Source organism: Rhineura floridana, chromosome 19, assembly GCF_030035675.1.
Source record: "Rhineura floridana isolate rRhiFlo1 chromosome 19, rRhiFlo1.hap2, whole genome shotgun sequence".
Classification (NCBI taxonomy): domain Eukaryota; kingdom Metazoa; phylum Chordata; class Lepidosauria; order Squamata; family Rhineuridae; genus Rhineura; species Rhineura floridana.
Genome location: NC_084498.1, coordinates 9,547,460 through 9,568,639, shown reverse-complemented (window position 1 = coordinate 9,568,639; position 21,180 = coordinate 9,547,460). Strand labels below are relative to the sequence as shown.

At 43.8% G+C, this 21,180-nt stretch overlaps 1 protein-coding gene across 19 annotated transcripts in view; it reads left to right on the top strand.

The window, feature by feature from the left end:
• NCOR2 (nuclear receptor corepressor 2) overlaps nt 1–21,180 on the top strand; it is a 477,973-nt gene that overhangs the window by 378,662 nt on the left and 78,131 nt on the right. For all 19 annotated transcript variants that reach the window (XM_061603067.1, XM_061603079.1, XM_061603080.1 and 16 more), the window contains one exon: nt 7,242–7,773. In XM_061603067.1, the coding sequence (XP_061459051.1) occupies nt 7,242–7,773 (532 nt within the window). The remainder of the gene's footprint in view (nt 1–7,241; nt 7,774–21,180) is intronic.

Sequence of the window (21,180 nt, the reverse complement as noted above, 5' to 3'; positions counted from 1 at the left end):
AGCGGTTACCAGCAGGGAAGGGAGGGAGCCAGCACACCTGAGGACATGCAAGGGTGAAACTTTCGCACAGTGCCAGAGATATGGAAAAGCTGACATTTGACTGCCCTCACTTGTGCGGGCACAGCAAACTTTGTGACTGTGATCTCAGTCACAAAGATATGGTTTGCTGTTTGCAGAGTGTTGCTGAATGTTTGCTTATTTTGGGAAATAGGGCATCAACCAGGAAACCCAGCCATCTAAATGGTGGTGCCCCCTTCCACATTCCCTTATTTAACATTGAAAAGGTGTCTCCTCTTTGTTCAGATTCTTGACTTGTCTTCTGCTTCAATCAGTTTACTGCAAGTTATTTGTTCATTTATTTATTTGTTTTGCCATCTTCCCTGATGAAATCCCCCCCACTCTTTGTAGACTCTGCATGTTTGAGACCCAGGCACAGCATGACACTAAGTACAGGCCTGCCCCCCCCCCAGCAAGAGCAGCCTCGTGTCTAGCCCCTCTCTCCATAACAACTGTTAGCACTTTCCTGTGTTGTAGAGCCACAACACAGCACGTTTCTCACACACACCCATAGCAACATCCAGTGAATGGTGTGTGGCGCAAGAGGGGAAAAACAGCAACAACACGGAGTTCTCTGATATCTCAACACATATCCTTATATACTACTAGATGATACAGAGACTGGAAGTAGGGAGCTTGTGATGCTGAATTGGCAGTTGTGCAACATTTCGTTTTGGTCCTTTGTAGCCTCTGGGCCATGTGTAAGTGCAATAGGAGAGTATCGTGATATCTCCCCATTCCAGGCAAGCAATGCCATTGTCCAGTTGGCACCAGAAAGGGGAAGGGAAGGGGAGAGGATGACATGAAAATTGTCAGCCGCAGCTATTTCTCACTTGGGAATAGAGCCAGCAAGCGTGGGGGAAATGGTCACCCCATTGGATCCCATTAAATGGGATTCATTTAATAACTTTGACACCACCCCGGCACTGAAGAGAAGGGCTAACAGCATATGTAACTGGAGATCTTTTCAAGTCCATATTGTGACTCATTACAAAGCAGTTTCCAGGTAAATCTTCTGTGTCGGGGCGATAGGCATGAGTCAGAGATACCAGTGAAAAAAGTAGATCTCAGATTTGTTGTAGGAGCAGACTCAGATTTAAGGGCATTATATATCCTACACTAGGAACAGGGAAGAAAATCAGTTCAGTTCCCATTTAAAACTGAATCTATCAAATTCACACTTTCTGATATAATGTGAGATCCAAAACCAGGCCAGCCTTCAAAAAATTTTCATCTGAATTTTGCAGTGCAGTTCTCCAACCAATGTTTACAGAAATGCATATATTAAGGGGAAATGTGCATAAAATGAATATATTAGTGAAAATAACATACAAAAATGCATTATATTAAGATAAATTGCTTGCAAAAATGTGTCCGTTAGTCAAAACAGCAAACAAAATGTGTTTCTGTTAGGAGAAATTCAAATTGAAGAATTTTCATGAGGATTTTTTAAAATTGCAAAATGCTAGAGAAGTGTGGAGAACTGAATTTAAGATTGGAAAAATGAGAAATGGAGAGAACTGAAACAGACAAGACTCTTCTATTTCTACTCTTATGCGTGCACACCCACACACACACACACGTGCACCCTACACTCACACACCTTGCAAGGTGGATCACTCTGACAGAGTTGGGAGTGTTGCTACTTTAGTTCTGCATAACTCAAGGCAAGGCACAGGGATAGCTGTCTTACCCAGAAGGGGATATGAAACTGAACAGACCTTTGAGCCAAGGTGGCGGAAATGTCACAGGAGCAGAAATGTCAGGTCAGCCTTCTGCCTCAGCAGTTTGTCATTTGACATTTGGGAGGCATTTCAGTGTAGTGAATACCAAGGTGTGTGTTCAGAAAGACCTTGAAATGGTTTCATCACTCTAGGACTTTTTCAGCATCACTCAAATGGCACTGCTGACTTTCCCATTATCAGTTTACATTGTTCCTCCCGATCAGCTGCTTCTTTCAGTAGATTCACGGTATCTTCCCACTCACCCCATCCAGGAACTCTGCCGCCTTGGGAAGAAAAAAAAGGTTGCTGGGTGAACCCCAAACCCTACAATCTCTCTTTCTGATCTGAGAATTGAATCAGGCATGTATTTTCTCCACAGCAGAGTTTTGGCTAAATCCATCATAGCCTAAATACTGTAAATTCCTTCCTCGTTTTCTGCTTTTGGGGAGGAGCGAGGGACTGTTTTTTTCACAGATTCATGGCAAGTAAATAAACTTCAGTGATGCGTGAAATTTGGTTGGAGAGGCCAAACCTCTGAAATGCTTTGAAATTTGCTCAGGCTCTGTGGATACCATTCCACTTTGTGCCACTCTAACAGTCCCCAAAAACCACTTTTGTTCCCTTTCACAAGATTCATGTTTGTGAGGACTTTCTGTCTACCTGTACCATTTTGTAATATATTTTAATCCCCCCCCCAAACTTGTACATTTTGAGCCAAAATCCCTTTGGCCTAGGAATGCCTCACTCTGTATTCAGAGATCCCTTAGCACCTGGAACTTTCTGAATACGTTGCAGAATGTGATGAGGTTATCTCCTTTCCCCCGCATCCACAGCATCCAGAATTCTGGCTAGATGCCTCAGTTTCTCCTCCAGTTGTGACAACATTCATCAAAGTCTCCATTTTAAAGAAGACACTCAAATTCACTCCTCCATCCCTTTCAGTTGCCTTCTTGGAAGCAATCCCATAGTCAGGGCGGGGTATGTAACTCAGTCTCCACCACTCCGTCAGAGGTCAAAATCTTCTTATGTGAGCCAAAAAGGATATATAAAGATATACACTCTAAGCTTTTCTTCTGCTGTGCCAGAAATTCCAGATTCTGCACTTGAAACAAGCGAGGCAAGTTTAATAAAGTATATGGAACACTCCTGGCTCTATATACTCTGTTTGGTGTCTCAATAGGACAGTGTGTAATGGAATATGGGGGCACATGAATGGGTCTAGTGTGACTGGGGTAACATTGAAATGACAGAACCACAGCGGTGTGCATGGATTCCTGCCAAGGAATCTGCACCTTGCTTTCCAGGCAGGCTGCCGATTCTGTGGTCAGGACCCAAAAAACTTGCCTCTGCCCATGCCGCTGGGTCCCTGAAATGTTAACCTGTCCATGCAAGAACCACTTGTGGAGAGGCAGCTCCCAAATTGCCATGGTGATGTTTAAAGGATCTCTACATCCCTTCCCCCTTTCCAATTGCTGCCGGTGGCCACTGTTGTTCACATGAAGTGGCATGATGCGCATCAAAGGATTTTCTCCATCATTTTGCAGATTTTTTAAATGAAAGAAAACCTTATGCAACTGCCAAGGAGAGGGATTTAACAGGGCTTACCCATGGCAGCAGTCACATGTAAAACATAGGAACGTAGGAAGCTGCCTTATACTTTGTCAGACCCTTGGTCTGTCTACCTCAGTACTGTCCACACTGAATAGCAGCAGCTGTCCATTCCCAGCCCTACCTGGAGATTGAACCTGGGACCTTTTACATGCAAAGCAGATGCTCCACCACTGAAGTAAGGCGCCTCTCCAAGGTGAACTATGTGCACCAACCCATAGGCTGAAGTCAGCCCTGCTTGCCTTTTGTCACTTCTCCATCCTTGATGACCAGGAAATCTCTGTGGAGTCATCTTTTATAGCAAGCATGGGGAATCCGTAGCCCTCCAGCTGTTGCTGAACTACAGCTCCCATCATCCCTGGCCATTGGCCATGCTTGCTGGGCTGATGGATGTTTTAGTTGAGCAACATCTGGAGGGCCAAAGGTTCCCTACACCTGCTTCATAGAGTAGGAAGCTCCTCTGTCCCTACTGCAGCCTACTCCAACTGGGTACCTAGCAGATGTTTAGGACTACAAACCTTATCAGCAGCCCCAGCCCACACAGTTTTGGTGTCTGGGGCTAAATGAGTATTGTAATCCAAAATATCTGGAGGGCACCAGGTTGGAGCAGTCTACCCAGTTCACATTTCCCTTCATACTGAAACAGAGTGTGTCTTTCATACACTTTGCTATCTAAATAAAATATGTATTTAGTAATACAAGGAAGTCTAACAAAAGTGACTGTCAAGCTTCTAGCTCTTACCTCTTTTCCATTTAGGCTGTTGCTTTTCTTTGTATTTGCATCATGTCCAGAGCTTGGAAAAGTTACTTTTTTGAACTACAACTCCCATCAGCCCAATCCAGTAGCTATGCTGGCTGGGGCTGATGGGAGTTGTAGTTCAAAAAAGTAACTTTTCCAAGCTCTGATCATGTCCTCCCCCCACCCCAGGAGTCCAGGCCTGATTCATGCAGAAGCTGATATGCCATTACAGCTGTTTAGTTTTTAATTTTTTTGATTAGCCATCTAATGATTATCTGCATTGTTTTTAGTGGTGATTTATGTTTTAATGTTGCACACCTCCCTGATATTTTATATTATTTTTATAAAAGACATAAGTAAAAACTGCAGTGTGGCAGCTTCACAAAGTAGCAAGGACAGAATTAATAGCTATGCCATGAGACAATTGCATGTCCTTCACAGCATAGACTTTAAGGTAGGGATGGGGAACCTCAGGCCTGGGGGCCAAATGTGGCCAAGCTGCTCTGTCTGGCCCTCTGGACTCTTCTCAGGCCACACCCTCCTCTCAACTACACTCACTGCTGCTCTGCTGCACACCCTCCTTGAGTGTTCTTGCCTGGTCGCAGTGTGTCCTTGAACAGCTGATGATGCCTCTTGCCTGCATGGATGGAGGATGGAAAAGGGTGTGCGAGTATGTTTAGAAACTAGCCTGCTGGACAAAGGTAAAATTTACATTCAATGCTCTGCCCACTTTTGTCTCTGGCCCCTCCCACCACTGGCATGTGGCCCCCAGAAGGTTGCCCAAAAGAGAATGCAGCCCTAGGGCTGAAAAAGGTTCCCCACTCATTCTGTAAGGTATGATGCAGGCACACATTTTTACGTTTCTAGCATTATCGCTCTGTTTTGTCTTCATTGTTTATATACTGAATATTGTACAGAGGTTTTTCCACCTTGCGCTGCGGCAAAAAACCCAACATTTTTCCAGATCAGAAATAGCAGCAGTACACAATATACCCTTTCCCCACAAATATTCTGCAACTCACACACTCCTTTTTTTCATAATTAGATCAATTTCCATTTTAGGAGAATATAAGATTTCTGGACAATTCTTATGTTTTAATTATTAACTTGGTCCTGAAAATCTGTTAGGATTTGGAAGGTATTTGTTGGGTTCATTTTTATTAATTTCTTACTGACCTTGACCTGTTTTTCATTTCACTGTGACTAGATTAAAAATAAAAAAAAAATGGAAGGCTCTCTAGATAACTTCACATATGGGCTGATGAGAGAGAGGGTTTTTTGGTATCCCTCACAAGCACTGTCTCACTGAGGTTTAAAAAGGGAGGTTGAATTGTGTTTTTTTTCCTTTCCTGAATGAGGAGACCTTGACCTCTAGACAGAGCCTACCAAGATTCCTCAAAATAGTCTTGTTTGCTGAGAGAGAAAGAGATAAGGTTATGGATGAGATTTTTTTTATATGTTTCAAAGGGGAAGAAAGTATACAGATGGTCTCCACCTGTCTGGCTTCAAGCTCATACACCTAATTTTCTTAAGTCTTTGGCTTTGACAGTAACTTTCCCCTCCTGCACTTGATTCTTCTTCAGTTTTCGAGGATGATCAGAAAGTATTCTATTCTTCTTAAGACACATAGTGGAGTAAATTAGAGGGGCAAGGCCCTGTCAGCTCTAGATCTGTCAAGGATGTGTCAATTTCTCTGTTTCTCATTTTCCCAATTTATTTATTCGTTATTGCATTTATGTCCCACTTTTTCTCCAACGAGCTCAAAGTGGCATACATGGTTTAGGTGTTTGAACCAAAAGCAATGTGGTTTGAGTGATTCCTGCAACTAGGATATCCAACTGTTGTTTTAGCCTGATTTAATATTATGGTTTATAGTGATCACCCAAACCTTAAACCACAGAAAACTTTGGTTTAAGAAACCAGGAAGTATTGAATTAAGGCATACCAGAGGGGAGTGAGTGGCTTGTGCCTGATCCAACAAATCATGGTTTGCTTGACCACGGTTGCATCATCTGAACTGAGACAGTTTTGTTAAAACAGTAGATTGCCAGTTGGCCATCCCTTGGATAAAGCCTTAGGAAAGGGTGGGTTTTTCCCAGTGCTTTTCTGCAGGTGAAGCGGAGAGAGATTTTAGTCTGTATTAGTGATTCTGAGTACAGAACTAGAAGTGAGAGATAGTTTATTTTATATTTATTATCAAGATTATGTGAGAGTGACTTTCTGCATGAGGCACTAATTAATTAGATCCTTTTAAGTAAACTGCTCAGCTAATTTCTTGTATTACCACAGTTGTACTCTGGGATATGTTTTGAAGTTAGAAGATTGTGAGTGTGCAGACAGGGACTTTCGTTTTTGTGTTTAATTTATATAAAGTGTCTTAATTGATGTCATTCTTATATATGTAGCACAGGAAAGGTATACATTGTGTATTAACATGTGGTAAATATGTGCTATATCAGGGTGTGTGTATGAATACTTCAAATGGAAGATACCAAGGCAATATACTTAAATGTATCTATAGTGAAAAACAGAATTCCATCTTAAAACTTGTTACTATAATAATAAATTCATAGAAAACAAAAACCATGCACTCTGCATGTATACCATGCATTCAAAGTAGTTTAGGGAAATCATCTATCAGATTTCTAACTCTTCGTCATCCCTTGTTCAGACTGTATAGTGGCCTTAAAATGTTAGAAACACAATGTTCTTGAACATCAAGAGTAATCGTCTTGCCTGGCCCTAACTATTCAGTTACTCCTGTTGTGAAATAATTCATATACTGTACCAATATACTGTTTCACTCTGCAGTAAAATCTTTTTCAGGTTTTGAGGGATGGGGTGGGGGCTCATTCCTTCATATGTTACTGTTTATCCACATCAAATGGTATCAAGCCACTAACTTCATGGGTATGTTCTATTTCACTGTCAAGAGGCAGTATGCTGGAACTGCAGGAGGGGAGAATGCTCTTGAGCTCAGGTCCTGCTTGTGGGCTTCCCCAAAGAGACATCTGATTGACCGCTGTGAAAAGAGGATGCTGTACTAGCTGGGCCACTGGCCTGATCCAGCAGGGCTCTTCTGATGTTCTTAATATCTTTTTATTTAATCCCAGCTGCAGTAAATAACAGCTCGGATACAGAGAGCCTCCCTTCTCCAACACCAGAAGCCAAAGAGAGCACAGAAAATGGGCCCAAACCAGCCCCTGAGGCCAGCACCGAAGCTGGAGTAGAACCAGCTGTCAAGATGGAGGAAGCCCCTCGTTCCCCAGAAGCAAATCCTGCTGCCCCTGCCGTCCCCCAGTCACCTGAAGAGGCAGCCCCCGACCTGGCTTGCAGTGAAGAGAAGCCACAGGAGGAGCAAACACTTGATGTGGTGAAAACAGAGGAGACGGAGGACAAGCCCAAGAGCCCAGAGCCCAGCAGAAGCAGCATCAAAATGGAGGAGGGGGAGGACTGTCAGGACAAGGGCAGTGACCAGAAAACTGAAAACAACAGCAGCAGCTTGGCAACAGGGACTGAGGGAGCACCCAAGGCTGAGAAGAAGGAGAACCACAAAGCTGGGAAGGGTACACATCCTGACAGCGACTCCAGTGCCACATGTAGTGCCGATGAGATGGATGAACAGGAAGGTGGTGACAAACACAAGTAAGTGAGGAGCAAATGGAGGGGGAAACTTGGAAGAGTTAGAGGGCCCCCAGACTCTCAGTGTTTTGCAGGAGGCATTCAAGTGCATAGTGGGAAAGGTTTGCACACTTGTGCTCTGCTGCCCTAGTGCAACAAATCCACTTTAAAAAAGAAATGGAGGTTTTGCAGTTGAAAAATACATTTTAAAATGTGGGATGAATGAATGATTAACAAAAAGTTGTATAAACAACCCAACAGCAAATCAGGATGAATGCTCATTGTTGTGTAATCTCCCTGCAAAGAAATGAGAACACACACTCAGTAAAGACCAGATGTAATCTAAGCTATTCGTAAGCTTTGTGCAAGCAAATCAGGATGAATGCTCAATAAATAGGTCACCTGGAGGAGCCCTTAAAGTTACATTCTAAAACCAAAACCCAGGTACTGAGCTACCTGAGCACCTTTTTAAAAAAGTTTAATGTTGGTGTCTGGAAAATTCAAATAATGTTTTTCCTGCACTGGAAGAAGAGAGGGCACTCATAGAAAGGTGTCCAGTTTTTGGCGGGGTGGGGCTGAATTATGTGTACTGACTGAGTCGCTCATGGCAGATGAAGGGATTCCAGGGGACCTGGCTTTTCATCCAATTTTGGCTCATTGCTAATGCCTTCAGGGACGAAAGAAGACAAGCAATTTGGGGTGTTGCACTTTACGGGGCTTACTGGGATTTTGCTTTTATCCTACAGAAGTTCCTTTACCTGAAAATTCAAATTATGGATGTGTAAATTTAATGCCTCATACTTGTTTTTGCATAGATTTTATAAATTTTCTAACTGATTAGGGAGAGGGGAGGAATTGGCAAGGAAATGAGGGGCAGAGAGGGGTATTGAGAGCAGGGAAGACCTGATGATAAAACTGAGGACTTGAGTCTTTCCTTTCAGAGTCCCTCCCATCCAGCAGTGCAAGACAGTCTCTGGATCTAGGAGAGTTATGTTCATTGCCAAAGAAATGGCAGAATATGGCTTCCTGTAGAGCCAGCAGAATGGTGTGCAAATTTCTCTTTAATGACAGGAAGCTGTCTGTGGATGGGCACCGTTCCTCAGACCAATGACTTAAGAAATGCTGACTTATTGCACTGCTATCCTCAGTGGGTTTTGCACTTGCTCAATGATTTGTGGTGCCTTAGCTCTTTGAGCCTTGCATTGCCAATGACAGTTATTGAAAGGGCAACTTTATTGTCTTGGTGCTTATACTGTTCAGGATCAATGCCCATTGTCAGGGGTTAAAGAAGGTCATGTGCTGCAATACGGTCACGTCCCATACCGGTGGCCTGTTCTTGATGAGGACAACTGTCTGCTTTCTCTGGGTGACAGGTGATTTGTGGTTTAGTGCATAGCCTCAGTCAATTTCATTAAATGCCTCTTGGATCCATACTCTCATACAGCCATTCATCAAGTGACAGCTGGACACTTGCAGGAAAAACAAGAGCCTCTGGTTCATTGAGGGCACAAATTGTTCCTTATGGTGGAAACTGGCCAGATTAAAAAAAAAAACATTGAAGAAGCAGGCCACGTTTAAACGTGTGCGAAGATTAACAGCTCCTCTTTTAGGCATCTGCTTAAAGTTCTGGCTCCTGAACACAGAGAGGCTTTGGCTTTAATTTAAACAAGATGGTAAGTTTGCAGACCTACTGATTCATAGATTTGTTGCAGAGATAGATACTTTTCAAATAATTTTGAAAAAGTTGCTGAAATCATGGAATCACTGGATGCAGTCAATCTCTCAATGCAACTATGGGCACTCAGTGGAAGTTTCACAGTGTTCAATCTCTGAGATGTAGGAAAGGGCTTATGCAGGAGAGCTACATATGTGCTCACACACTCTTTAGTCAGGTAACCTTTAGTTTCTGCAGGAGACCCAGTGTAGTTTACAAGATCAATCCAAAAGGAGTTTTAACTACTCTGCTGCTTCTGGTCCATCTCTAACCACCACACTGGCTGCCATCTCCAGTTTCAGTGGGTTCATGCATGATCAGATCTGTGGCAGCATCACTTCCAGGGCACTTTGTGCCTCTTGAGATCTGCAGTTCTGCCCAGTCTGACCATTGGATTCTATGCTTGCAACTGAGGCCTTCCAATGGTCACCCCACAATCAAAGGTGCCCCACTTCTATCACCCAGCAAGGTCCCCCTTCCTTGCTTTCCCCCAAACAGAAGTACCTTAAAAAATCCATGCTGGTTTATTTATTAGATTTCTTACCCACCCTTTACCAGTAAGCTCCCAGGGCAGGTTACAACAATTAAATATGCAATTATGAAAACAAATAAAACCAGTAATAGCCATAAAACAATTTTTAAAAATAAAATCAGTTCTATATATAAAAACAATACATACATTTAAAAATAATTCCACATATAAAATTTGTTAAAAATAGTTCCAGTACAGATGCAGACTGGGATAAAGGCTTGTTGGAAGGGACGGGTTTTCAGTAGGTGCCAAGTAGACAACAGACACAAAGCCCGTCTAATATGTAATGGGAGGAAGTTCCAACGGGCAGGTGCCACCACCCTAAAGGCCCAATTCCTATATCATACAGAATGGGCCTCCTGATAAGATGGTATCTGTACCCTCTAATCAAGAGCTCAGCATCTTTTTTTCCTGGAAGCCTCTGGTTCATTAAAGGTCAGTCAAATGTTTTTGAGAAGTTTGCAAGGCAACAGCTGCCCCCTCTTGTTTGTGTCCCGCATCTGCCTCTGAATATGGAGAATACCATGCTGCCTCTGAACATGGGACATGCCATTTCACTAACATGGCCAATAGCTGGAGGCATTTAAGCAGGGGCTGGATGGCCATCTATTTTGGAAGCTGTTGCATTGAAGATCTTGCATTGAGCAGATGGGTGGACTAGATGATTCTAAACTTTGTTTCTGGAGACCAGTGATAGGAAACCTCTGGTCCGTGGCCTATTTAGGCCCACCCGGCCACCCCATTTGGCCTGCCAGGCCATTTCATCCAAGCCACGCCCACCTGCTCCCTAATGAAAGCAGAGGTTTGCAGGCATCACTAACCAGCTGATTGGTGCCACCTGAAAAGCCCTGTGCCTTTTGCAAGTGCTGCTGTGATCTTAGGGCTTAGCAAGCACCAACAATCAGCTGTTTGTCGACACCGGCAAATCCCTTTGCACACAGTTTTATTTCAGACAGTAGGAAAAGGAAAATGGATCACCTGCCATCATTGTGATGTCAGGTGATTGACAGGTGGCTACCCCAGCCCCACCTATCAAAGGTGGCTCTGGGAGGAGGGATGGAGGGGGAGATAATGTTCCAGCCCTCAGTTAGGTGGCAGGAGGGGCCCAGTGTGTAGCTCAGCCATTTAGGAGAAGAGACTGCAGTCATACTGGGGGGAAAAGACAGCACAAACACTGAACCACCAGCACACACATTTTAGCTGCAGTAAGCTACATTATGGGCAAGCCCTGAGGAGAGCAGTGAGATGAAGCACAGTTTGTCGGAGTGGTGCTCAGAGTGACTTTCCCTGGCTGCCCTCCAACATTCGGCAGATCTTGCCAGCTATTGTCAGACCAAAGCAAGGGCAATAACAGCTTTTAGCTCTTCCCATGTTTGTTTGGTTTTTTTGTAAACCTAGTCCCCAAGATAATTATCTTTACATATATATTTTATAGAGGCTGCTGGCAGTGCTAGGAATGAAAGTTCAGCTGTAGGTCATGCTAAATATAAATGAATGCAGAAGGCCAGCCGGTACAGACATAAGTTAATGATTGTCAGTTCATTGCTCAGAGAGAAGTGAGGATGTTAGGTGGTAAAAATGTTCTAGGGAGCCAAGCAGAAACCTTATCCTATTTGTTTCATAGTTTAAAACCTCCCAGGACAATGTTGATGGTTGACCCTGTCACCCTTCCAACTGACTAGGACTCTCCAGCACTGCTGACCACTCTCTTTGAATAATATTCAAAACTAACATGTATGGTATAAACACATCTAAACAATACAGCCATATATAACAATGCATGATAGCATCAAATGCTAGGTGCAGGTGAGGAGAAGGATTTTTATATTATATTTTTGTGTTTCTCTGGCATTTATTCATTTATTTATTTCATTTGTATACCACCCCATAGCTGAAGCTCTCTGGCGGTTTACAACAATTAAAAACATTAAAAACAAATATACAAATTTAAAAACACATTTTTAAAAAGCAGTTTAAAAACACTTGCTAGGTTATTTTGGGAACTGTCCTTAAAAGTAATATCTTCCAGCTCTAAACTGCTGTTACCAAATTTGAATGAACCTTTTACAAGTCCTATATCTGTGTATACCTGGCATCCCACACTCTTGCTGATGAACAAAAGAAATATAGTTACTCCAGATTGTTGAAAATAAATTTGTCCTGGCACTAATATTTTATTATTATTACTTAATATTTTTATTATCTATACCACTGTCATGCTCCAGAGGGTGTCCTCAGCATTCCAGGTCTTAGTCCAAGGTCGTAAAAGACTCTTAGCAACACACTTAGCCAAGAGCAGGGTTCAGGGTGCAGTGTAGTCTCAACAAGCTAGGGTCAAGCACAGAGTATTTCATCTAGGTCCAAAACATGATCCAGAAGCAAGTTCAGGAAACAGTCCAAGGTCAATATCACAGGGAGATCAGCAAAGCAGGAGAAGTAGTATCAACCACAAGGAGCCAGAGACCTGTGTTATTTTCAGCAACTGGAAAGCTCGAGGGAGACCTGGTGTACTGTGGCTTCATAGACCATGTCCTAACGTAACTGCTCTAATTGCTGCCAGGTGCCCTAACTGCTGGTAGTAAAAGAGTTCCAGGGATTGCTTAGAATCATAGAATAGCAGAGTTGGAAGGGACCTATAAGGCCATTGAGTCCAACACCCTGCTCCCTGCAAGAATCCAACTTAAAGCATACCCCATAGGATACCTGATAGGTGGCTGTCCAACTGCTGCCCACCATCTCCCTAGGTAATTGGTTCCATTGTCATACCGTTTTAATTGAAGAAGTTTTTCCTGATGTTCAGTTGAAATCTGGCATCCTGTAACTTGAGCCCATTATTCCATGTCCTGCACTCTGGGATGATTAAGAAGAGATCCTCGTCCGCCTCTGTGTGACAGCCTTTCAAGTACTTGAAGAATGCTATCTCACCATAGTCTTCTCTTCTCAAAGCTAAACATGCCCAGTTCTTTCAGTCTCTCCTCATAGGGCTTGGTTTCCAGTCCTCTGATCATCCTTGTTGCCCTCCTCTGAACCTGTTCCAGTTTGTCGGCATCCTTCTTGAAGTGTGGAGACCAGAACTGTACACAGTACTCAAGATGAGGCCTAACCAGTGCTTCATAGAGGGGAACTAATACACCACGCGATTTGGAAACTATACTTCTGTTAATGCAGGCTAATATAGCATTTGCCTTTTTTGCAGCCACATCACACTGTTGGCTCATATTCAGCTTGTGATCAACGATAATTCCAAGATCCTTCTCACATGTCGTACTGCTGAGCCAAGTATCCCCCATCTTATAAGCATGCACTTGTTTTCGTTTTCCTAAGTGTAGCACCTTGCACTTATCCTTGTTAAATTTCACTCTGTTGTTTTCAGCCCAGTTGTCCATCCTATCAAGATCACTTTGAATTTTGTTTCTGCCCTCCAGGATATTAGCTATCCCTCCCAATTTAGTATAACCTGCAAATTTGATAGAACATTTCCTGCCCCTCCTCATCCAAGTCATTAATAAAAATATTGAACAGTATTGAGCCCAGAACCGAGGCTTACCCTACTCATTACCTCCCCCAGACTGAGAAGGAACCATTGATAAGCACTCTTTGAGTACAATTCTCTAGCCAACTGTGGATCCACCTGATAGTTGTTCCATCCAGCCCACATTTAGCTAGCTTGATAATCAGAATATCATGGGACACTTTGTCAAAACCTATGCTGAAGTTGAGATATATTATGTCCACAGCATTCCCACAGTCTACCAAGGAGGTTACCTGATGGAAAAAAATAAGATAAGTTTAGTCTGGCAGGATTTGTGCAGGATAAATCCATCTTGGCTCCTAGTACTCATTGCATTGTTTTCAAGGTGCTTACAGACTGACCGCTTTATAATCTGCTCTAGAATTTTCCCAGGGATTGATGTCAGGCTGACTCGTCTGTAGTTCCCAGGTTCCTCTTTGTTGCCCTTTTTAAACATAGGGACAACATTAGTCCTCCTCCAGTTATCCGGCACTGCATCCATCCTCCACAATTTTGCAAAGATAATAGACAATGGTTCCGAGAGTTCTTCAGTCAGTTCCTTCAATACTCTAGGATGCAGTTCATTGGGTCCTGCAGATTTGAACTCTTTCAAAGTGATTTGGTATTCCTTGACCATTTGTCTATCAGTCTCCAGCTGCAATCCTGCCCCTTCAACTTCACATTTCCCAGGAGGGTCATAGACCTCTTTTGAGAGAAGACAGCCAAATAAGAAATTGAGTACCTCTGCCTTTTCTTTTTCATCTGTTATCATTTTGTGCCACCATTTCTTTTCTCTGTCTTTTACTGTGGATGTACCTGAAGAAAGCTTTTTTGTTGTTTTTAGCATTCAGCTCATTCTCAGCTTTAGCCTTCCTGATGCCATCTCTGCAATTCTGTGCTTACCTGTCTGTATTCTTTCTTTGTGGCCTAGCCTTCCTTCCGCTTCCTGTATATGTCCTTTTTTGTTTTCAGGTCATCTCTTAATTTTTTTGTGAAGGCACATTGGCTTCTTCTGCTGTCTTCCATCTTTTTTTCATTGTTGGAATGGTTTGCCATTGTCCCTTTAGAATTTCCTTTTTTAGCGGCTCCCACCCATCTTGGACTCCTTTTCTCATCATGGTCGCTTGCCATGGAACCTTACTTGTCGTTGTTCTGAGTTTAATAAAATCTGCTTTCCTAAAGTCCAGGGCACGCTTATGGCTACTCTCAGCTTTTGCTTCCTTTAAAATCAAGAACTCAAGTATAACCTGGTCACTTTCCCCCAGAGGTCTCGTAACTGCCACTTCATCTATTAAGTCATCTCGTTTGGTTAGAATCAAGTCAAGTAGACTCCTTGCTCAGAAACTGTGCAACAACTCTTGGTCCATAGGCACATGCTGTGTTGTTGCTCCTTCAGTCAGGGCCTGGGCCTTTTGTTGCTGACATTCTAAATACAAACAAATAAAATATTTTAAATATATTAACCAAGGGAGCAAGACTTGGGACCACCAGGTGTTCTGAAAGAAGCCCCCCAAGCCCCTTCTCAAAAGTTTTTTGCCATTGTGATAGCAACTGAAAAGTTCTGATGATTTGATCAGTGATTTTAAAAAGATGCTTGGTCCCTGATCAGTTATCCCAAGATGACAACAGAATTAAGGAAACAATTTCCTGATTTGCCAAAATTTGAAGGACCTCTTCTTCTGACTTTTTAACTTGCTGAAAGCTCATATTTACCACTGCACTGTGTGAGTTCAGTTTATTTGTGCTATGGACCATAAACATCAAATACAGCATAGGGTTTTGAAGACAATCAAGCAAAGAAAAATAATATGCATGCACACAAATGGCGCCCTTTTGTATAAGAGTATTCAAAAGTCCATGAACAATCAGAAATAGTTCAAAATGCAGACAATTTACCTTCCCTTTAATAACTCTGCTCAGGTTTTGATGGCTACAACAAGGAACTTGGCTATATTTTTCTGTGATCTTAGGGTTGGAGTCTGCCATTAGAATTGAAACACAGAATTCATCTGAATTCTCCAAGGGTAGAGAAAGTTCTGGGCAGATAAATCGGGATTTGTTTCCCCCTAAAACTGCTAGTATAGGGGAAAAATGGGCTAACATTTTGATGGAACTGTTTTTGCAAGGAGAAATTTTCAAGTTCCAAGGCAGCCTAGTAAATCATCCTTCCAGAACTGCTCAGGGCAAAGCATTGAACCTAGCTAATGGTAAATGCTCTCCTTTCTCTAAGAATATTAAAAGTTGCTAAGAGGTAAATAGTCACTACTAGGCTGAGGACCAGTGATGAGCAAAACCCTTTTTGCCAGAGATAATGAATTTTGCAATTTAAGTTCTAGAAGTCTTTGTTTGATTCAGCTGGTTGTTGTTTTTACCTCAGGTGACAAAAGATGGAGTATCTAATGGCATTTTAGCCAAGAGCAAGCATAATTATCAGGCAAAGTCCAGCAGGGGCAGGTAGCCCAAATCTCTTTAGGATAAGCACAGGTGAAGGCAGTAACCAGTTGCAAGGGGCCATGCTATTATTAGTTTCTAAAGAACAAATGCCTGCTTCGTTGTAAGATTACATTGGAGTAATCAAATGTGTAAACAAATCCAGGACTGAAGCAGGTTAAATAGCAGTAATCGGATGTGTGACAGTAAGTGGGCAAAGAACTGTCTGTGACCTGGAACTGAACAAAGGCTCATGGCCAACAGGGTTACAGGCTTCGCTGAGGCAATCAAAAGGACTTCAGGCTTTCAATAGCCAGATGAAAGTACAGGACATGCTTCCAGCTAGCTCTGTGGCAGAGGCCAACACCACCGAAACTGTCCCTCTGCTCGAAACTGTCCCTCTGCTCCTAACATTGAGGATTGGCCCCTGGATCCCTTTGCTGCACTTCTCGCAGTGTGCTCTTCGATTACCCCTCTATAACTACCAGTAGGTTTTAAAGCCAGGCTCGCATCCTCGTTTTTCTTAGCAAGTTATGTCACCGTCTATAAATGTCAAGGTCACTCCATGTTCAAGCTCAGGCAGACAAACAAGCACGGCCTGGCCACGTGAAGGGAATAAAATCCCATATCTGCCTTGCGATCCCTTTCCCTCCTCTTCCATGTCTCTAAATGTTTGGGAGATGTCCCCTAGTACATGCCGAAATGAACAGGAATTCTCACTACCTGTAGCCCTGGCTACACCTGAGATAGCAACTGGCTCAAGCACCATCTGGGAGCTGCTTCCCAGGGACCTAACTGTGGAAGAAGGCTCCTTTCCTCTTATTTTATTCCTATCCAAGGAGAGCTCATTATGTTTGGCTCAGCTGGGAAATGTGATAGCCATGCCAACTGGGGGCATGTCTACATATGTGCCTGTTTTGAGGGTTCAGATTCTCCCTCCCAGTGCATCTGATACCCACAGACCACACAGAGTCTGCCCTTGGCCCAGTCTGGTTTCCCACCCATCAGTTTCACAGAAGGGTGGATTGGCAATGCTAGCAAAGGGTTGGTAAGATCTGGAGGTGCCTTCACACAGGGAACTTTAGGTCATTCTGTGTAATTCCCGCAGCCCCACCCTCCACAGCTCTCCAGCCTGTGCTGCTTCCCTACTCACCTGCAAGACCCTCCAGATGAGCGCCAGCCAGCAGGGCCCAATGGTAAAGGGGAATGGAGATTTCATCCAACAACATCTGGAGGGCCACAGGTTCCTCATCCCTGGTGTATAGGATACCTGTGCAACTGCGCTGTGATTGCTGTTTGTGGTGGAATGGTGGCCACGGAATTATGCTATGCCACATAATCAGGGAAAGGGATAGAGATGCAGTTTTCTGATCCTCTGATCTGGTGCCAACATACCATACCGGCTGCTGAAGAATTGTGCTGTGCATACGCCCAGTTTTCTGCACTCCTGCAAGTGCAGACCTGCATGGTTCCCCGCCCCATCAGTCTGCGAATGGGGCAAGGGTTGGGTTCTCAAAGGGAGGACATCTTGTAATTTGCCGTGAGCATATGAGCCCTGTTAAATTGCAGTGAAGCCTCACACGTGATCTTAATTGCTGCACTTGACTCTTATGCATTTTGTTATTCAGGGGCCCTTTCTTTGTAGGATGGTCAGTGCATCTGAAACAACTTTTAGACCAAGGAAGAGTAATCTTCTTGTATCTGCTTCCTCTGATCTGTTACCTCTGCTGTACCTCCCTTTTGCTCCCTCTCATTCATCCAGGCCTGATTGGCTGGTATCCATGGGGCAGTTTTGCCTATTCCCAACATTCCATCATGCTCTAGAGTGACCAAGAAAAAGAATCCAGGAACAGGGTTATCCAGATTTAGAGGAGGCTTGATTCTTAACGGCTGGCCTTCAGCCTCTTACTACAGTGTCACACTCCTTTTCTTTATCCCATATAAGTGAATGGTTGCCATTCACTCCTATGGGGGGGGGAAGTATAGCCCAGCATTTTAACACTCCTGCTGGGAGGAAGGGCTGGATATAAATCAAATAGCAACAACAAAACCAACAACACTGCTTGCAGTGAAGGCAGAATCTACTCAACGCCTCTGATAATGTGGCTGTCACCAAGCGGGATTTCCCACCACAAACACAAAGGGGTCCATATGATACGAAATACCCACCTGTCATCATGGCAGGCATTTTGCTACTATCTTATAATATTTTGTTATGAGGTAGATGGCACAAAAGGATACCCAGCTGCACATCTGTGAGACATTTAATTCATTTTTGTCTCTGACAGGCAGTTGAAGCATAGCTGAACAAGTCTATTTGGCTGCTGATCGTATAAAAAAACTGATCTGTCTACACACAAACACACACACGAGCACATGTGTCCACATGCACATAAGCACATGCTTCCCATCCTAAAGCACCTTCTTGACTTTCAGACTCTCTTTGTGTCCTTGAACTCCGTGCTTTTCCGCTATAATTAATCCAGATGCAGACGTTCCTCCCAGTCTCCCTCTTTCTCCTCCCCAAGCTAAGGCTGATCCTTATCTTTCTCTTGCAGAGCAAGACACTTAACTGAGAACAGAACCGAAACTTGCTGATTAACAGTTGGCTCCCTGCGGCCACAGCTCTCCAGATTTGTTGTTGGAGAGCTCTTTGCTTAGTTTCTGCTCAGATTCTGATGGATGAGTATATCTGGAAAGGAATCTTTTTTTCCCTTCAGATCAAATTTCCTTAATGATCTAGGGCTGATTTTGCCTTCTGCAGCAGTGTGTGTAGCTTGGCTTTTTAACTTGAGCCACTTAGACAGGCTTTTCTGTCCAGGTAGCTTCTCAGGGACACCTGCTGTCAGGATGTTCTTCCTAATGCTTAGTCTAAATACTTTCCCTTTTAATTTGAACTCATTGGTTTGGATCCTTTCTTCTGGGGCAATAGAGAATAAATTGGACCCATCATCTATGTAACAGCCCTTCAGCTATTTGAAGATAACTATCATATCACCTCTTGATCAAGACAAAATACTGCCAATGCCTTCAGCCTTTCCTTAGAGGACTTTCTTCAGGCCAGTGCAAGACATTGTGCTGCCCAATGTCTTTTTTGCCACCTTTCCTCTCCCTCATGGCCATTCCTCCTCTCCTCTGCTCTCCCTTTCCCATCCCCCACTTACTTGAGGGGGGTTGTTTTTTGCTCTTTTGCTGCCCTTGATGTGACCAGCAGCATTCAATGTTTCTGCCTTCCTCTCCCCTTTGCCTCTCTCTGAAGAAGAGCAAAGCATTCTGGGCAAGGTGGCCCAGGAGAGTGCCTGGGCTGCCTCAGGAGAAATTCTCTTAAAGTTAATAACTTTAAACTATTTTAAAAAAAAGAATTTCTAGCTGCTGTGGCAAAGCAGCCATGATACAGACACCCTCCTGGCCATCTCACCCAGAATGCCTTGCTCTGAGGAAGGATCCCCATCCTCAGAGTGAGGTATGGGCAGAGGATGGGACTGAAGAACCAAATAGGAGCTGGCTAGCTTGGTGGGTGATGGCACCAGCAGCAGTAGCTGGATCTGGGTGCGAGGTCTGGCAAGGCAAGTGAGAGGTGATGGCCTGAGGGGAACGCAAGCTCATTGCCCCCCCCCCACCTGAGGCAATTGCCTCACTTTGCCTCATGATAAGGTAGGTCCTGATGCCTCTCATATTCTTTGCCACCTTCCTCTTGATGCATTCTAGTTTGTCCACGTTGTCCTTTAAACTGCACTGCCCAAAACTGAACACAATATTCCAGGCAAGGCAGAGGAGAGTAGTACGGCTGCTTCTCCCAATCTGGGCGCTGTACGGTTGTTGATGCAACCTACAAATGCATTAGCCTTTCTTTGCCACCACATCACACTGCTGCCTCATGTTTAGCTTGCTGTCTACTAAAATCCTCCAGTCTTTTATATGTGCTGCTATTCTTCCTACCTGAGTGCAAATTTTTCATTTAGCTCTTTTGAATTGCATTTTGTTCATTTTGGCCCAGTTCTCCATCCTGTCACAATCATCTTGGATCTTGTTTCTCTCTTCTTAAGATATTAGGATCCCCTCCGCTCCTTCATCTAAGTCATTCATAGAGATGGTAAACAACACCAGGCCCAGGACAGAACCTTGGGGCACCACATGTCACTTTTTCTCCAGGTGGATGAGGTGCTGTTGATTTGTACTTTTTAAGTGCCCAGTCTGTTATCTTGCTGCAAACCCACCAAACAATAGCATTGTCTAAAAAAGGTAAAGGTATCCCTGCACTTATAGTGCGAGTCGTTTCCGGCTCTTAGGGTGACATCTTGCAATGTTTACTAGGCAGACTGTATATATGGGGTGGGATTGCCAGTTCCTTCCCCGGCCTTTCTTTACCCCCCAGCGTATGCCGGGTACTCATTTTACCGACCATGGATGGATGGAAGGCTGAGTGGACCTCAACCCCTTTTACCGGATATTCGACTTCCTTCTTCCGTTGGAATTGAACTCCGGCCGTGCTGGGTAGGGTTGGGAGATGGTGGTGGAGCCAGGGGTCTGAGGGTGCATGGGCTTGCCTTGTGCCTGGGGTTGGTCTAGGTGAGAGGTAGCCATTGTGGTGCCTCCAGATGTTTTTGGACTCTAGCTGCCATCATCCTTGGCCAAGACAGCCAATCGTCAGGGAAGATAGGGTGGTGGACTGTCTGCCGGCTATAGGTTAGCCACTCCTGGTCTCTTCCTGTCCTGTGATTCTTTCTTGGTGGGCAGAAGAGGGAGGATAGAGAAAATGGCTAATTGAGCCAACATCTGGTTTCTGTTTCCTGTGCAAAAGTAGGCTTATGAGCCAGCAGAAGTGTAGTGGATGATGAACTAGAACTAGGAGGCCTGGGTTCAAATCCCCACTCAGCCATGACACTCCAAGGGTCACTTTGGAGCAGTCCTTCTTTCAACCTAACCTACCTCGCAGGGTTGTTGTGAAGATAAAACAGGCAGTGGGAGAACTATTTACACTTCCTTGAGTTTCTTAAAGGAAGGTGGGATAAAAATGCCATTCATTATCAAATATTCTTCATTTGCGTAGTTTAAATTTCTATGCTGCCTTATCTCAGAGGCACAAATTTTGGTATCATGAATTTACTTTCTGGGGCAAGCTATGGCAGAGGAACAGGGGAGCTACAGGGAACTTAAGCTGGTATATTGAGCATTAGAAGACAGACCAAGCTATCCTTTCTACTCTGAGATTGTTGTTGAATAAAACACTGTGCCTCCCTCCCG